At 44.1% G+C, this 15,709-nt stretch overlaps 2 protein-coding genes and 3 long non-coding RNA genes across 8 annotated transcripts; 3 read left to right on the top strand and 2 right to left on the bottom strand.

The window, feature by feature from the left end:
• Positions 1-94: 94 nt before the first annotated feature.
• gpnmb (glycoprotein (transmembrane) nmb) lies at positions 95-4,033 on the bottom strand. Its single transcript, XM_085901042.1, has 12 exons — positions 3,873-4,033; positions 3,498-3,653; positions 3,250-3,393; positions 2,985-3,158; positions 2,721-2,882; positions 2,308-2,631; positions 2,163-2,204; positions 1,894-2,082; positions 971-1,076; positions 671-891; positions 528-618; positions 95-417 (listed from the first exon to the last, which is right to left on the bottom strand). The coding sequence occupies exons 1-12, from the start codon at positions 3,940-3,942 to the stop codon at positions 264-266; spliced, it is 1,833 nt and encodes a 610-aa protein (XP_085757168.1). The 5' UTR covers positions 3,943-4,033; the 3' UTR covers positions 95-263.
• LOC147040825 (uncharacterized) lies at positions 267-4,265 on the top strand. The gene is made up of 3 exons (XR_015062961.1): positions 267-455; positions 674-902; positions 4,129-4,265. It is a non-coding gene; the product is annotated as an uncharacterized LOC147040825 (long non-coding RNA).
• Positions 4,266-6,009: 1,744 nt separating this feature from the next.
• On the bottom strand, positions 6,010-9,472 carry LOC147040823 (uncharacterized). 3 transcript variants are annotated; one of them, XR_015062953.1, is made up of 5 exons: positions 9,366-9,472; positions 9,081-9,130; positions 7,008-7,427; positions 6,487-6,915; positions 6,010-6,392 (listed from the first exon to the last, which is right to left on the bottom strand). It is a non-coding gene; the product is annotated as an uncharacterized LOC147040823 (long non-coding RNA). The 3 variants fall into 3 exon arrangements; XR_015062952.1 differs by lacking the exon at positions 9,366-9,472 and having other exon boundaries at positions 9,081-9,359; XR_015062954.1 differs by lacking the exon at positions 9,366-9,472 and having other exon boundaries at positions 6,487-6,912; positions 9,081-9,359.
• Positions 6,083-7,443, top strand: LOC147040824 (uncharacterized). Its single transcript, XR_015062955.1, has 6 exons — positions 6,083-6,136; positions 6,225-6,281; positions 6,357-6,443; positions 6,519-6,918; positions 6,988-7,224; positions 7,299-7,443. It is a non-coding gene; the product is annotated as an uncharacterized LOC147040824 (long non-coding RNA).
• Positions 9,473-11,128: 1,656 nt separating the features above from the next.
• On the top strand, positions 11,129-14,709 carry LOC147040822 (polypeptide N-acetylgalactosaminyltransferase 15-like). Of its 2 annotated transcripts, XM_085900491.1 has the most exons (10): positions 11,129-11,720; positions 11,814-11,980; positions 12,105-12,309; positions 12,648-12,815; positions 12,969-13,086; positions 13,391-13,591; positions 13,663-13,794; positions 13,892-13,981; positions 14,058-14,195; positions 14,269-14,709. In XM_085900491.1, exons 1-10 carry the CDS (start codon positions 11,284-11,286, stop codon positions 14,443-14,445), a joined length of 1,833 nt encoding a protein of 610 aa, XP_085756617.1. In that variant the 5' UTR covers positions 11,129-11,283; the 3' UTR covers positions 14,446-14,709. The 2 variants fall into 2 exon arrangements, with proteins under 2 accessions (XP_085756617.1, XP_085756618.1); XM_085900492.1 differs by lacking the exon at positions 14,269-14,709 and having other exon boundaries at positions 13,875-13,981; positions 14,058-14,185.
• Positions 14,710-15,709: the final 1,000 nt, after the last annotated feature.

Below are 15,709 nucleotides of genomic sequence, written 5' to 3'. Positions count from 1 at the left end.
AGCACATTTCTCTGGAGATTTGTTAGTTGGCAGCTTTTATTAGTCATCACATTCTTGTTAATGTCGAATTATTAGTTCAAACTTGACTGCTTTACACTTAATGTCAGAATCTCTTGAAACACCATATTGCATAATGATGACGTACAGTAATGTCCTCTCTGACATTAGCCAAAAGCTTTATGATTGTTAATGTCATCTTTAACGTTTAATGGCGTCTTTGATATGCAATGGATTTACCATGAACTGCTATGACAGAAGGCCACCTAGAGGGGATGTCTCTCGGTCAGCAGGTGATGGCGCTCCTCGTTTGAGGGAAACAGCGTGGCCTTCAAGTGCATCACGCGTCCTGCAACCCCAGCGCGTCTGTCGCCATCCTCCAACACTGACCTACGGATGGGTCGGTACACCTTGTAGCGTCTGGAAAGAGAAGCCGAATGCGTTCCACGTCATCACAGGTCGGCTACTCAAGCATTTTTTTGTCCTTTTGAAATTGATTTTAAATTTATATATATTTCTATTTCACTTACCTGTAAACTACACATGCAATCAATGCAAAGAAGGCGACCAATACAGCACTTGTAGTGAGGACCACCTCCGTAGTATGAGGGTTCTTGGAATCTACGGAAGGGGAAATTAACCTTTTGCATATCTCTAACACTTTATCACTCACCAGGAGTCCCTTGCAACTTGTTGATGGTGACGGTGGTGCTGGTCAAGGTCAAGCTACGAGAGTCCTCCAGCGTAATGTTGACGCAGTAGGTCCCCGGCTGCGGAAATGTTCTCTGAAGGTTCACCTCACACTTTGCGGAAGGAGGAACGTCATTGCACACGATGCTGTCCACCCAAGTGCACGTAGGGTCCGAAACGATGGTGCAGGCTGAAGTGGGGACGCTGAAGATGAGGTAAGACTTGAATTCTACTTGGGTAGTGATTCTTTTACCGCTAGAGAGAGATAAGGTAACATACATACCTGCCGAGGCATTTTACCAGGAAACTGATGTCAGTCTTGGTGACTCTGGCTGCCAACACGTCAACAATGCGACTGTCGGCCTTGCTCTCGAGTGGACGCTTGGGCTCTGTGGAAGAAAAAAAATGCCAATTGCGATGTCAGAGATTCTCTAGGTTCGGAATCAGTGTCGGGGGGAGGGGTCCTTTGCAAACTCCTGGCCCCTATATATAGGTTAATTTGAGCGTTTTTGTGTATTTTATGTTTATTTGCATATTTATCTTCATTCATATTTATATTTATAATAATATTCATATCTATGTGTATCTTTTTTTTAACATAAATATTTGTAAATATATTCATTATATTTATAGGCAGAGCAATTCAAAACATCTATTGACCATCACTCCACATGGTTATGTACAAATTGATGATAAATGGATGTTTTGAATTGCTCTGTCGCCCTCTTGTGGTAAAGGTCTGGAGCACATGCTAAAACCATTAGAAATAAATACAAATAAATCAGAAAAGAATAGGTAAAAATGCAGACTTATGAATATATTTATAAATATTTTATATTGATAGTTGTATATTTCAATATTTATACTTATAGTTTGTATTTGACCTTATTCTTTTTTTATTTCTCAATTATTTGTATTTATTTTTAATGGTTAAGCATGTACTTCAGACCGTTACCACAAGAGGGCGACAGAGCAATTCAAAACATCCATTTATCATCAATTTGTACATAACCATGTAGTGATGGTCAATAGATGTTTTGAATTGCTCTGTCTATAAATATAATATTATAATCATGATTATGAATATCTTTATGAATATTTTATATTGTATGTATTCTAGTATATTGTAATGATATTATTTATAAACCGATAAAACTGCAAACTCCTGGCCCAGACCCCCTATCATCCGAGCAGTCTGACACTTACCGATGATACTGATGTTACCCACAAAGATTCCGTGCACATAGCGGAAACACTCCTTGTCCTCGAGCACACGTTTGGCGCGAAGCGAAGCAAAGGGGGTCGACTCTGGGGTCACGCTGGAACCGATGAACGGGAGGGTTTCTGTGGTGGGTAAGCCCGTTGTCATGGTGACAGGAGATGAGCTGGGTATCGCTGAGATGGTTGAAAGAAGTGAGATGTTTACATGAAGTTGCGGGACTTGCAGGCATGCAAATTAGCTTTTCAATGCTCACCTTGGGGGGTCGTCATTATGGGTGCTGGAGACGTGGGGTGCTCTAAAAGTGGAACAAAAACATGACCACCAAGCACAATCATTAGCAACAATTTTTTATTATTCTAAAGACAAAAAAAAAAAAATCGACTTTATAGCATTGTTACCAGTTGGGGGTGGTGTGGATGTTGTCGGCGTGGACGTGGCGGGAGCAGGCGGACACTCTGTCGGAAACGCCGCCTCCACCACCAACTTGACGCTCATGTTGCCTACCGTGCTGTAGGCGTGCGTGGTCACGTCGCGATGGGTCACCACCTGGTTGCCGTCCCTAAAGTCCCACATATAGTCGACGGCCGCCGCCGTCTTTAAGTAACCGCTGGGGTCGTGGAGATGCACTCGGAAGACTACATCCTCCCCTCGGAAGAACACGTTATCGGATGACTGGTTGACAGCAGACTTCTGGGAGATGTCCACTGCCACTGGAATCAAATCTTCACACAGACGAGCACAGAGAGCATTCTTGATTAGAAAGTTTCTCGTTCTCTTTAAAATCTCATCTAAATGAAAAAATGTATTCTACCTGTGACATAGAAAACAATGTTGTCACTACTCAAGGGACTGTACTTCCTGCGCTCGCGTTTACGATACACCATGACCTCCATGACCTCTGCTCCGAAAGGGATGCTGGAGGTGTTGAGGGACAGACTGGAAGAGTGGCCGTCACATGACTCAAAATATTGCCCTGAATCAAGAAAAAAAAAAAAAATTAATCAAGGGTGTGAAGACTTTTTATACCCACTATGATTAAGAAAGGAATACGATGACTTATGTGGAGGCGTCTCACCCATGGCGTGCCAGACGTAAACGTAGTTTTTGCGCCTCCAGTCGTTACTCTGAGGGAAGGGCTTCCCGTCAGGGAACACGTTGCATTTGCTCGCGTCCGGGCATTTGCCAAAGCCGTAATCGTCAAGCCAGGACGTCCAGTTGAAGACGTAGCCCGAGCGTACTTGTCCATTGGCTGCAATAAAGCAAAGTGTTGTGAAGCCATCTTCTGAAAGTGTGTTACGAAGGTGCCTTTTGAGCAGCACCTGAGGCCTCCAGCTCCGTACCGTCGTCGCAGTGCTCGTCCCACACCAGCTCCCCGTTGTCGTCCTCCTTCTGGCACGGGGGATACTCCAACTTAGCCGTGAATGTGATGACGGAACCGTTGAGCGCGGGGCTGTCGCTGGTGAGACGCACTGTGGGTTTACCTCCTGTGACGTCAGTTCAACACTTGATCAGAATCAATCTACTCGAACATGCCAGCAGAACAATAACATGCTCATCCACAAGAGGGCGCAAAACAAAATGAACTCACCTCGTCTTCTCATGAGCTCTTTGGGTTTGGGTTTCACGGGCGGGTAGAGGTAGTCGTCCCACGGGGCGCTGTCGGGATTCCAGCCGGGGATGCTTGGAATGGGAAAAGGAGACTTCCCTGGGGGGATGTGCTTGTGGGGGAACACGTCAGCATATGCTGGAAAAAGAAACCGTTCATACTTGTTCAGACAAAAAAATAACTTCAGCGGAATCTCAGCTAATGAAACTCATGAGACTCTGGAATAGTCTCAAGGAAAAGATGGAGAACATCATCACTGTCAAATTGCAAATATTTCAAGTGTTATTTTCCGTACATATCATAATGAGTATTAAATACGCAAATTTAAACACAATAACCACTAAAAAAATATCTTACTTTTGCGTCCATCCGCTTGAGAGACAAAATAGATGCATGCCAGCAATAAAATATATGTCAAGACTCCCATCTCCCAAAAAAGAAAAAAGTAAAGTAGTCCTTCTGCTTGATTTCAGACGTGATGTTGTCCCTCTCTCCTGCTCGTCCTGTTGCGATTTGGGCTGTTTGTTTGCTTGTGGGCAAGAATTAAATCTGGTGCTGGTGAGCACATTGACATGTGACGCTACTTAACGAGACGCATCTCATCCCTCATTAGAGTGCGTGAGGCAAGCAAGTCATGAGGAGTGGGGGAGCATCCTCTTCCTCTTTTCTTCTGTCCACTTTTGAAGAAGAATGCATGGTTGGACTGCAACCCTTTGTGACACCGTCCACGGGATTGTGACTTTACTGACCCAACGTTGGCCCAGAGATTGTTGCACCACAGAAGCTCAAAAGCAGAAGGAAAGCGTACAAACTGCATGTCATCCAACGTGATTGTCATCCAACGTGATTGTCATCATTGTTTCAGCGTTGCTACCACTCACAAGGTCTTTTTTTTTTTTCCTTTTCATGACCAGACGTCCTTTAGGTACTATACACTACCTAATAAAAAAGCCGAATTTTCCCGGCAAAATGGTTTATAACTTTCCCCGGTGATCGGGAGAGCATGGTTCGAGCCCTACACGAAGCAGACTTTGAGCTAAAGTTTGCATAGTGTAAGACTGCGGTTCATGCTTTATGAAGCGGTTCATGTAATGACGCCAAGATACCGCGAGATGGCAGTGCCCCCATTCACTCCTATGTAACCCAATGTAAAATGAACATGTCCATTTTTCCTTTTCACCAGACGTCCTCTATGTACAATACACTACCTAATAAATAAGCCAAATTTTCCTGGCAAAATGGCAGAATGGTTTATAACTTTACCCGATGTTCGAGCCCTACATGAAGCAGACTTTTAGCTTAAGTTTGAATAGTGTGAGACTCGAGTTCTCCCGCGCATAAGGTAAAACCTTTGAGCACTACACCATTGAATGTTCTGACAAGATTTGGTAATTTAGCACGAGCAAGTTTACATTTTAAAGTACACTACCTAAAAAAAAATGCCGAGATTCGCTGGTAAAATGGCAGAGTGGTTTTTAACTTTACCCGGTGTTCGGGAGACCATAGTTCGAGCCCCACACAAAGCAGACTTTGAGCTAAAGGTTGAATAGTCTGAGACTCGAACTCATTATCCACTTCACCATTGAGTGTTCAAGAATGTAGTCGTGATTTAGTCAATTTCTAATATTTGAAACATATAATATGAATACATGACAGAACTCCAAGACTCTGCCGCCAGAATGGCACAATGGTTAAACACTTGGGTTGGTGTCCAGCAGACTCGGGTTCGAGACTCGTCTTTGCAGCTTTTGCAAATGAAATAGAGCGATACATAAGATTCGAACTCGCCTCTCCCAAACTCAAGGCAGAAGCTTAAACCATTCGGCCATTCGAGAACTTGCAAATCATTGTCAAATGTTTGCAATTGAAGATTATTCTGAACTTTTCCTGAAGATAGCTCCATAATGTTGGATAATACAAGCGCCACGCTGGTCTGATCCACCTGCTGCGCCGGCTGCACAACAGCGTTTAAAGGTGACAAGGTGGGTGTTAAATATTTGTTAATCTTTTAAAACTTACTGCTTTTGCTTTCTTTCAGCGTCAACTTGCACTTTGGGCGAGCGTGCTTCCATCTTGCAAGCATGCGAGCTAAAAAGTTAGCAGTTAACTTCAACGAGCACCTAAACGCAATTATTTGGCGTGCAACTAAACAATTGAAGCATTTAATGGTGGGTAAGTACATCTACATTTTGAATACGCAAGCACGCACCATGTGGAAAGAGCACTAACACCATTTTTTTTTTTTTTGCACAAACATTTAGCAACGTCTGGACGACAGCGCCGTTTGACCGAAGGTAAGTAAACAAAGCAGCGTTTGCGTAAAGCCACCACAATGCATTCGTGTTAATTTTCTGCTTTCTGTCTGCAGGTGCCAATCTACAAAACGACCCCGTCATTTCTGTGAGTTTTAAAGTCAATCGACTGCTTCTAATTGCCTTCTCATTTCTGTCCACAGGCCTGCATCGGGAACAGAGGGAGCAGATTGACTGCAAAATGGCAAAAAGATTTTTATTAGCAAGGCTTCTTATCAAATTGACTAAAGCAAACATTTGTTCTTTTTGTCTGCAGGGTCCAAGATGGCCGCCTTGTAGTCCTCGCATGGCTTCATGAGACACTTGCAGGTAGGTCTACTTTTGCTCAACACGTTGCCAAGTCCAATCAATTTGTTATGTAAAAGCAGAATGGTTGTAACGTTACCGTGTCTTTCAGACCAGCAAGCTTTGGTTGGAGAGACGTCCGACCGGCGCTGCACTCAATTCCTCACTGGTGAAACGCGCACGCGTCCAAACGTTTGACACGTGTCAAACATTTCAGCTTGTCCTTCCTCCTTTTGTCCACCAGGTGGTGCCAAAAGGACCTAGTTTCTGCCGCACGGATCTACAAGGTTTTAAACCTATGGCATTATCAACTTGTCCGACGTGCTGACAGGTGACAACTTACTACAAACTTGGCATTGTTTAAAAGCACTTACCTGCTTTTTTTTATGCCTCCCTCTTCCTGCAGATCACTTTCCAGTAAGGATGCAGTTGGAAAATCTGCCACCTGCTGGCCAAAGGAAAAAGCCTTACTAAACCATGCCGAGGAAGGTTCCTCAAGGCTGCCTCCATTTGAGTTGACGCTCATATGTACTAAATGGCAGCTTGATGGCTCCCTTCCTCGTTTATGTTGTGTGCAGGTGTCTACCCTGGAGAAGCTTGACAACATTTCAGGAACTCTGCCTGTGCACCAGCGACCGGCTGCTTCCAGTCTACAGTTAAAAATAAAAGCAGTCAACTGAAATAGAGTTGTTGTGTCAATGTTCCTTTTTCTTTCCAGGCAGAGGTGGCAAATCCTGGTCCAGAAAGTGAAAAGCCTGCCACAGTTTGTCTTCAGCCTCAGAGTTTGTTCACCTGGATCGCTGCTGGTAAGAGAAGCAACATAATGACATTTTAGCAAACATGTTTCAATTTGAAACCTTTTTTTTTCTGTCCAGTGTGGAGCACAATCTAGTACCTGCTCGCAGAGGACCAGCAGCACTTCAGTTTCCTTGTTACTAAAGCAACCTGAGAAGTGAGGCACTTAAATAGTCATTGCACAATCTTTATTCCAATAATGTTTTCCCCTATTTTCTGACTGGCGGCAAGGAAGAAAATCAACTTCCTGGGTCATGCACCAAGGAACAAAATCAGCTTCCTGGTCATGCAGCTTGCAATACTCAACTTGCGCACTGGTATGTTTCATGCCAAAACATTTTCTGCACAAGATGTTGACTTAGCTTTTTACTTGCCAATCTTTTGGTCTCAGGTCCAAGCATGGAGTAACACTCGTCCCACTGGCAGACGCTTCACCATTCGTCCCTCTGGCCCGACCACTTCACCACTCGGCAACTAGCAGACTGCCATCCAACTTGTTACTTTGTTGTGATTGTTAACTCTGCAAAAGAAATAAAGCTTTATTACAAATAACACAAACTTTCAACTCTTCATTTTCTAACATCACAATTTAAACTTTAAATCGAAATGAAAAATAATTCTTCCCAACTAGATTTTATTTGAAAAAAATTTTCCCTACCTAAAAAATTTCTGGAATTTTTTTTTTTTCTTTTTTCGGTTTTTTTTCTGGTGAAGATTTTGAGAAAAGGGGTGGGCCTATGACTGGAATACTGCTTCATGATTGGCTGAGAGCTCTAATGGGTGGAGCAATGAGAATGCAAGGCTGTGGTTGGTCAAAATGTGGGCGTGAATATGCAAATTAGGTGCTTTGCGATTGGCTAGATCATGAGTGGCTTATTAAAATTGAGCAATCTGATTGGTCAGATGTGCAAATGCTGCATTCTGATTGGCTGTCAGAAAGTGGGCGTGGTTATGCAAATCTTGTGACGAGACGTGATTGGCCAGGCTGAATTTGGGAAGAGGAAGGAGGCGGGCAAAGTGGCACTTAGGTTTTGGAAGGTTTTTTTCAGCTTTGAGTTGAGTGTTTGCCTTCAGAAACTGAACAGAGCCAAGTGTCTGACTGCTTCTCTCTGTCTCCTCATGACTCAAAGTGACTTCAATTGTACAATTGCATCACTTTGACTCATGTGGAGACAGAGAGAAGCAGTCAAACACTTGGATCTGTTGCAGTGACACTCACCTCAAGGCTGACAACTTGTGTCCATAGTAGTGGACACTTAGGTTTTGGAAGTAGCCAACTCAAGAATTTCAAACAGTACTTTGCCAATGCAGTGACCAGCAAGCATGAAAGACTTCACATGAGCAAATTTGCTCATAAATCACAAAGACTCACATTCCACTTGAACAATTTATTGAATAGAAAAGCAGTTTGAAAAGGCACTGCCTGCATGGAAGCAGATGAAGTGCTTGATGAGCTCACTTACTTCTCATGGCAGGCACTAGGAGGAAGGTGAGCACATGCAAACTGCAAACATTTCTTATTGGGACAAAACCTAAGTGCCAGCCAGGTACTGCACAGTACCACCACCACCACCACTCACTTTTGGACAAGTTTTTCCATGACACTGACGCAAAGCAAGTGAGTTAAATATATGTTTCTGACTAACTTGGTTTGCATCAATGTCATGGAAAAAAACACATCCAGACGAGTGTGATGATGATATTGTGCAGTACGTGGCACTTGGGTTTTGTGAGAGATGTCAACTGCTTGCATGTGCTCACCTTCTCCCTGGTGTGCCATGACAAGATGACATGTGCAACTCAAGCAAATAACACTACCAACTAACGAACACAATTTTTTTTTTTAGATTGATATATTTTTTTAGACTCAAGTCATAATTTTTGAAGAACAAAGTGGTACACTTTCACTTTTCACTATGATCAAAAATATACTTTTTAAGTTCAAATGCATTTTTCAAAACTATACTTCTTACATTGACATGTAACTTTAATCATTGTCGAGCAATCATTTTGTTTCTTTTCACTGTGGCCCATATAATCATCAGGACATTATTCATTTGGGAAATGACCAATTCAAATGTCCTTTGATAACATTTTGGAATATTTGAAGTCATATACGACACGACCTTCTACATTTAAGATTAGGAGGCAAACAAAATGGGGAGGTACCTACCTTTCGAGATATGCAGATAGACGACCAGCAGCCGACGTGGAGCCTCCAGTCTTCAAGTTTGGACATGGAAAAACAACGTCCAAGTCAAACGCTGATTGATTGACAGCCGAGTGAGTGCTACTTGTGGGTGTGCTAGCTAACGCTCCATCTCTTGTTTCACGAGAGCTAGCGAGTTTCCACTCACCTAACGACTAACAAATACTTTCCTTTTATGTCATTGTTTACATGTACGCATTTACATACATACAGCAAATCGAGAGCTTGGAAAAAGTTGACATTACTCACTCGAAAGCGCAAATGGTAACAACCTGAAGAGCTAGCTGCACGCTGATGCAGAAGTGTACGGTAGCCGAGAAAGCTCAATTCAAGTCACAAAAAAGCGCCTCTTTGGCAATTTGCACAAGACACTCCCACATCATGCATTTCTAATTTAGTCTGATTTCTTGGCAGAGCTTTGAGCTTGTCCAGGGTGACGGATTTGTGTCTTTCAAAAATCCAATCGACACGGTTAGTGTGTAATCGAAGTTTGTTGTTTCTTTAAACAAGCTCCTTCCTCCAATAGTACCTGGGTTTTAAGTGCAGTTAATGTGCTCCTGCGTCCTCTAGTGGTCACACTGTCTAACAACGGTGGTCTCATGTGGACTCTTTTCGGGGGAAATGAGCAACCGTGGAGCCCTGGGAGAAAAACAGAACATGACATACATACAAGCAATAATCAAATAATTTTATTCAGCAGATAAAACAGCCCAAATTCAAATCTTATATTCATGTCCCCCCCCTTTGATTATTTTATGACACAATGCATCATTTCATTATTCTGTTGAAATCATATGTACAATTTTAGAGTCTTTGTGTAAGGTTCACAAATAAAAAAATGTCTCACTGAGCACATGCAGTAATTTTTAATGGGGAAGTGGAATGCAGATACATTCCTCCCGTGTGTGTGTGTCTCTGTGGTGGGAGGAAGCCTTCTCCTCAAGTGTATCTTGGCTTACAAGACGACATATGGAAGTGTTTGCTTCTGGAAACGCATGATCTTATTTTATCCCCATTTGCCCTATGACTGAACATGTTCCCACCAGAACACAAGCAACTGACCTGGGCTGACCCCCTTCCTTCTCTTTTCCTCCACGTAGGCCTCTCATTTGGGTCCGCCTTGTCTTTCTTCTCCACCTAGCTCATTTGCTCCTTCTCTGAGAAAAGCTCTTGCAAAGAACAATAACCCTGACGTGCTACATTAGCGCAGATTGCTGGTTAACACACACAAATGAACTCCTATTTGACCCGGTTCGTGTTTCTCAGATGTCCTCATCTCACTGCTGTAATCACAAACATGACTGCCCTGTCATCTCGAGTAGAGGAGGGGCAATAAATATACTGTGTTTGCAGATGTGTACTTAAAAAAAAACACCATTTAATTCAATGTGTGTGCAGTAAGTGGTTAAAAATGCTTTAACAAAAATCTCATAAAAATATTTTTACTGCAGTGCTGTAACTCTAAAGCAACCTGCTGGGAAAACTTGATTTTCCATCGTCTTATCCTTCATCCAGATGAACTCTCAAACTGCCAAGACGGACCCATGAGATCCAAACTGGACCCGACCGCTGCTGTTTTCCGACTTTGACAGATGGCCTGCAGCCTGCGAACAGCACCAACGCAAGAGTGTCAAACAGACAACTGGGTGGCTTGATTTTGTCATTGTTCAGTTATGTCGACTATTTTCAAGACAGGCTCGTAAAAATTCTGCTCTCAAAAATGATTCACAGTCTTGAGTCTTCTGCCAAGGATCATGGATGAATTTGAGCTTACCCATTTGAGTGAGGGGTGTGAGTGCAACCTTATCTGATCGCACAAATAAATATAAAAATGTACATTTTTGGACAATTCTATGCAATTGACTTTTTTTTTTGACGGCTTGGGTAATTGGAGGAGCCAAACGCGTGGAACGGCTTGGGTAATTGGAGGAGCCAATCGAGGGCGGTGCAGGCTTTAGGACCGCGGGGTGTGCACGATGACAGGCGATCCATCCACTCCACAGTAATGGGAGTTGTTGGTGCTCCGGGCAACCTGCTCGTCCAGTCTAATGGATTCAAATGTGGTCGGTGGGCTCATGGTGCAGTGGATGACTTTTTTGGATAGATTAAACGCAAGCATGGAAGTGAGACTTGAACTGGGCTAAGTTTTTGGGAGCCTCTCTGCAACATGGGGCTGTGGGGCAGACACCGGAGGATGCTGTGTTTCTGGTTCTTGCTTCTTGGAGTCACTTTGCTTCTGTTGATAGTTTCTGACCTTTTCCACGAAGAAGAACACCGACGCTCCCACCAGACACTTTCTGGCGCCCCACGCCACCCCTTCCAGCGGCCCCCGGATCCACCGGACGATTTGGAGCTGATCGGAGACGCAGAATTGGAGCTGGTACCCGAGTTCGTCCCCATCAACTCGCTTAAGGAGGACCAACTTTTGTTTGTGGCGTCCACGCAGAACGCAAAAGACCTGCGGCATAAGAATGGGAATTACAAGATGCTCTTGCCCGCGTCGAGGAAAGAATTTCTGTCCGGTCGCGTGGAAGAAGCAGAGCAGGATGAAGAAGACGACCAGATCTCAGCGTATCGCTCACTGCCTGAGGCGCGACATCCTAAGTGAGTCGGGCACATAAACAAAATCACTTTTACGCATGGACTACTTCGGTGTGGATACGTTATTAAGTGTGAGATGGATTGTTTTTGTGATAGGTGCTTTGGCGAACAGTACAGTGAATCATTGCCTTCTGCCAGCGTGGTCATCTGCTTTCACGATGAGGCTTGGTCCACACTTTTACGCACATTGCACAGCGTCATCAACACGGCGCCCAGTGCCTTCCTGATGGAGCTCCTCCTAGTGGACGACCTCAGTACACATGGTAAGAGTGCCTATAGGATGACATCGGGAACAGAAATCATAGTATGGCGGCAGTCCATATATTCTTATGCATTCTCTATCATGTATTCATTTATCCATCATAACATATCTTTCTTTTTCTGCAGATAACTTGAAGACTCAGCTCAGTGAATATGTGTCCCACCTGGATGGGGTACGTTTGATTCGCAGCACAAAGCGCCTCGGGGTCGGAGGGTGCCGTAACCTGGGTGCATCCATAGCTTCGGGGGAGGTTCTGGTGTTCATGGACTCACACGTTGAATGCCACAACGGCTGGCTGGAACCACTCCTGGAGAGGGTGGCCCAGGACAGGTAAGAGCCCACCTAATAATAAAAAGAAGAAAAAAATACCCCCCCTCCCACCACCAGTAGACAAAGAGCACAGTAGTACATGCTAGTAGGATGTAATTCCGTAGCAGGGGGTGCAGCTCTCGTGGTGTGGCTCCAATTAGGCCTCCAATTAGGCAGCTCTCTTTGGTCGGGAAATGGATAGTCTGAATTTTTGTTTTGCTCCACATCTTTTGTCGCTATCATTCTACCACATGAAAGAAATATTTCAAGCATATGTAAACCAGAGACAGGACTAATAAAAGACAGAGTGTTATTCGACCCAGACACGCACGTCATGGATGTGATGTTTTTTTTTGCAGGACCAGAATCGTTTCCCCCATCATGGATGTGATCCACTGGGAGACTTTCAAGTACAACGCCACCCGGTGGCCAGTGTGGGGGATTTTCGACTGGAATCTGGACTTTTCCTGGGAATCCAAACCGCAACTGGTGGACGGGGACTCGGACTTGGCGATTGAACCTGTACTGTGAGTTTACAGCCTGTTATGGCCTTTCTGTGTCATGACTACAGCCCAAAGTTGAAATTCCGTTGTTCCGACGTTTTAACACAACAGAGGAATGTTTTTCTCAATCCTCTGTGCTGTGATTACTTCAACCTGTTGTGATTCTGACTGCAATAGGAGTCCAGCATTAGGAGGTGGAGTTCTGGCCGTGGACAGACATTTCTTCCAGAAAGTGGGAGCCTTTGATCCTGGGATTCTACTGTGGGGAGGGGAACAGATTGAGCTGTCAATCAGGGTTCGTTTTTATTTGAAATCCAGCGCAAAGAAATATGAATCATGTGCAAATGGTTTTTCACTGCGCTTGGGTGATCCACTTGCCTTTAGCCAAGTTGTTGAGAATGTTGTGTTCAAGTAATGATCTTGGAATGTTTTGCTTTCCACCAGAGATCAAAATAACAAGAGAATATGACTTGACCATTTGACCCCATTTTAGGGAAATGTGGCTTGTGAAGCAAAAGATTGTTATTCACATTCTTTCAAATGAGAATCCAACAGGAAAAGGAAACCTAATCCTGCTGTTATTGCTAATGCTATCCAAGGTGTGGTCGTGCGGTGGCTCAATGGAGGTGGTTCCTTGCTCCCGAGTGGCCCACCTAGACCACCGCCTCCCCCGCCCCACTTCCCGTTTCCAAGACCAGGAGCAGCTTGAGAGGAACAAGATCCGCATAGCTGACACGTGGATGGACGCATACCGCAATATTTTCTACAGGCGGGACACGCTGGCTCATTTTATTAGGCAGGTGTGTGTGTGTCGAGTTATATCGGAGTACGCCCGTACAAAATGTACAAAAATGTGCTTTATTACGTGAAGTCTGAGAGGCCGAATATTACCGAGCGCCAGCAGTTGAAGATGACTTTGGGATGTAGGGACTTCCACTGGTACCTGACGACGATCCATCCCCAACTTTACATTCCGCAGGATAGATCAGGATTCTCGGGCGAGGTAATATGGCAACACACAGTTTAGTTCGATGGCAGAAAATATTTCGAAAAATACTTACTTAGTCAAATACTGGATTTGAGTCGCTGTCTTTTCAAAGCTGTACAACGTCGCAGTCGGTGGCTGCATCGACCACCATCCGGGTCAAGGGGCCATGATCCTAGCGCCGTGCAGTGGCACAGGCAGGCAGGTAACCATGGCAACAGTCTCCCTCACACACTGCAAGAAAGACACAGGCCACAAAGATAACCTGCAGGTTATTGCAGCATTGTGACCTCAACTCCGACGGGGAAGTGCGATGGGGTCCCGCGGGGGCTTGGTGTATGGACGCCGTCGGAGACCAGGTGGTCCTCTCTCAGTGTTGGCGGCCAATCAGCGAAAGGCTCCAGTGGACGTTCATAAAGGTGAAGCAGGAGCCAAGATTTTTATAACCTCTTGAGATGACTTTCAGGTCTGCAAGGTTTTGTTTCTTTCCAGCTGAGTGGCCAGTTGCTACATCGGCAGTCTCAATTGTGTGTGGAGGCTGTGAAGGATGGACGTGGCACACCATCGGATCAAGTCGGCGCCCAGACGGGTGCGGGAGACCTCGTCTTGCGACCCTGCACGCGGCATCCCACGCAGCAGTGGCATTTTGAGCAGCTCGTGTCGCCCTAATTAGCCTGATAAATGGTGATAATGGATTTAGCAGGTGTTTGCTTAGTGTGTAGAATCTAAGCAGAGTGGGGACAAAAGTGCTAAGACACGTTTCTTGTATTACTTCTGCACTTTGGATGTTGTAGCTGCATAATGCATATTTGTCCATAAAATGTATATAATACTAATCTATCATTATCTACATTTTGGTAAAACGTTTACAATATTTGCTCCTGTTTTAAGGATTTTAGATGGAACTCCTAATTTTAATAAAAGACTATCAGCTCTCACCCAAAGATGAAATTGTTAATACATTTAGGCAGTAAAAAGTATATATTTGTTCAATTTTCCTTCCATAAACAGATGTGAACAGCAGAGGGCGTAGTTTATAAACCTTAAAATGGACATCAAGGTATGCCAATATCTGCCCAATGGGCTTGCTACAGCACTCCAGCAGAAACACAATGAAGGATCAATTAATTGCAATCCTGCAAACTAGTGGTAAAAAAAACAACAACATGGCACTTCCCTTTCAAGGAGAAGGAGACGCCGCCAGAAGCTTCACTTGATGGAACACAGAAAGGAAGCCACCATTCATCTCCGGCTTGTGACGTACCTATCGTTCTGCCACCTTTTGCGGCGGTAGCGTTTGTACCATAGCCCACATGGGAGCAGCTCAGAGTCATTTATCAAACACACAAGTGTCGTGTGAGCTCCATTCACGTCCTTTCCTTTGTCTGGAATGCAAACACAGCAGACGGCATCTCGCACACAAACGGTAAAACATTCAAGTAATCAGTGTGGGTGTACACACAACCACAAGATTAGCGTGGATGAGGGCCACAAATAATATTTTTCACATCCGCACCACAGCTGGTACATTTCAACATTGTGAAAAGAAATGAACAGTAAGAAATTCTCACCACTGAAGAGGCTCTTTTATTTTGAATTAAAATGCCTTGTCGGAATCGAAAAAGTGAAATAGATTCAAGTTGATTGTACTTACATCATTCTGCATTCGTGTTAGCCAAATCTAACTGACCTTTTCAGTTGAATGGGGAAAAAAAAAGCAGGTTGAGTACAAAGCAGGACTGAGTGATATCATGAGAAATGGTGAATAAAAGAGAAGTTCACTGTAGGGAGGGAAAATGATACCATGTTACTATGGAAATAGTTGATAGAAACTCCTAGGAAAGAAGAAGAGCAACTTTGGATGAAAACTTAAAAAGAATGACCCTGACCTAACAGTCATGTTAGTCATTTATTAGCATAACAATTCTCGGAT

This window comes from Syngnathus leptorhynchus, chromosome 20, assembly GCF_054491065.1.
Source record: "Syngnathus leptorhynchus isolate UIUO chromosome 20, UIUO_Slep, whole genome shotgun sequence".
Taxonomy (NCBI): Eukaryota; Metazoa; Chordata; class Actinopteri; order Syngnathiformes; family Syngnathidae; genus Syngnathus; species Syngnathus leptorhynchus.
This window is presented reverse-complemented; position numbering and strand designations above follow the sequence as displayed.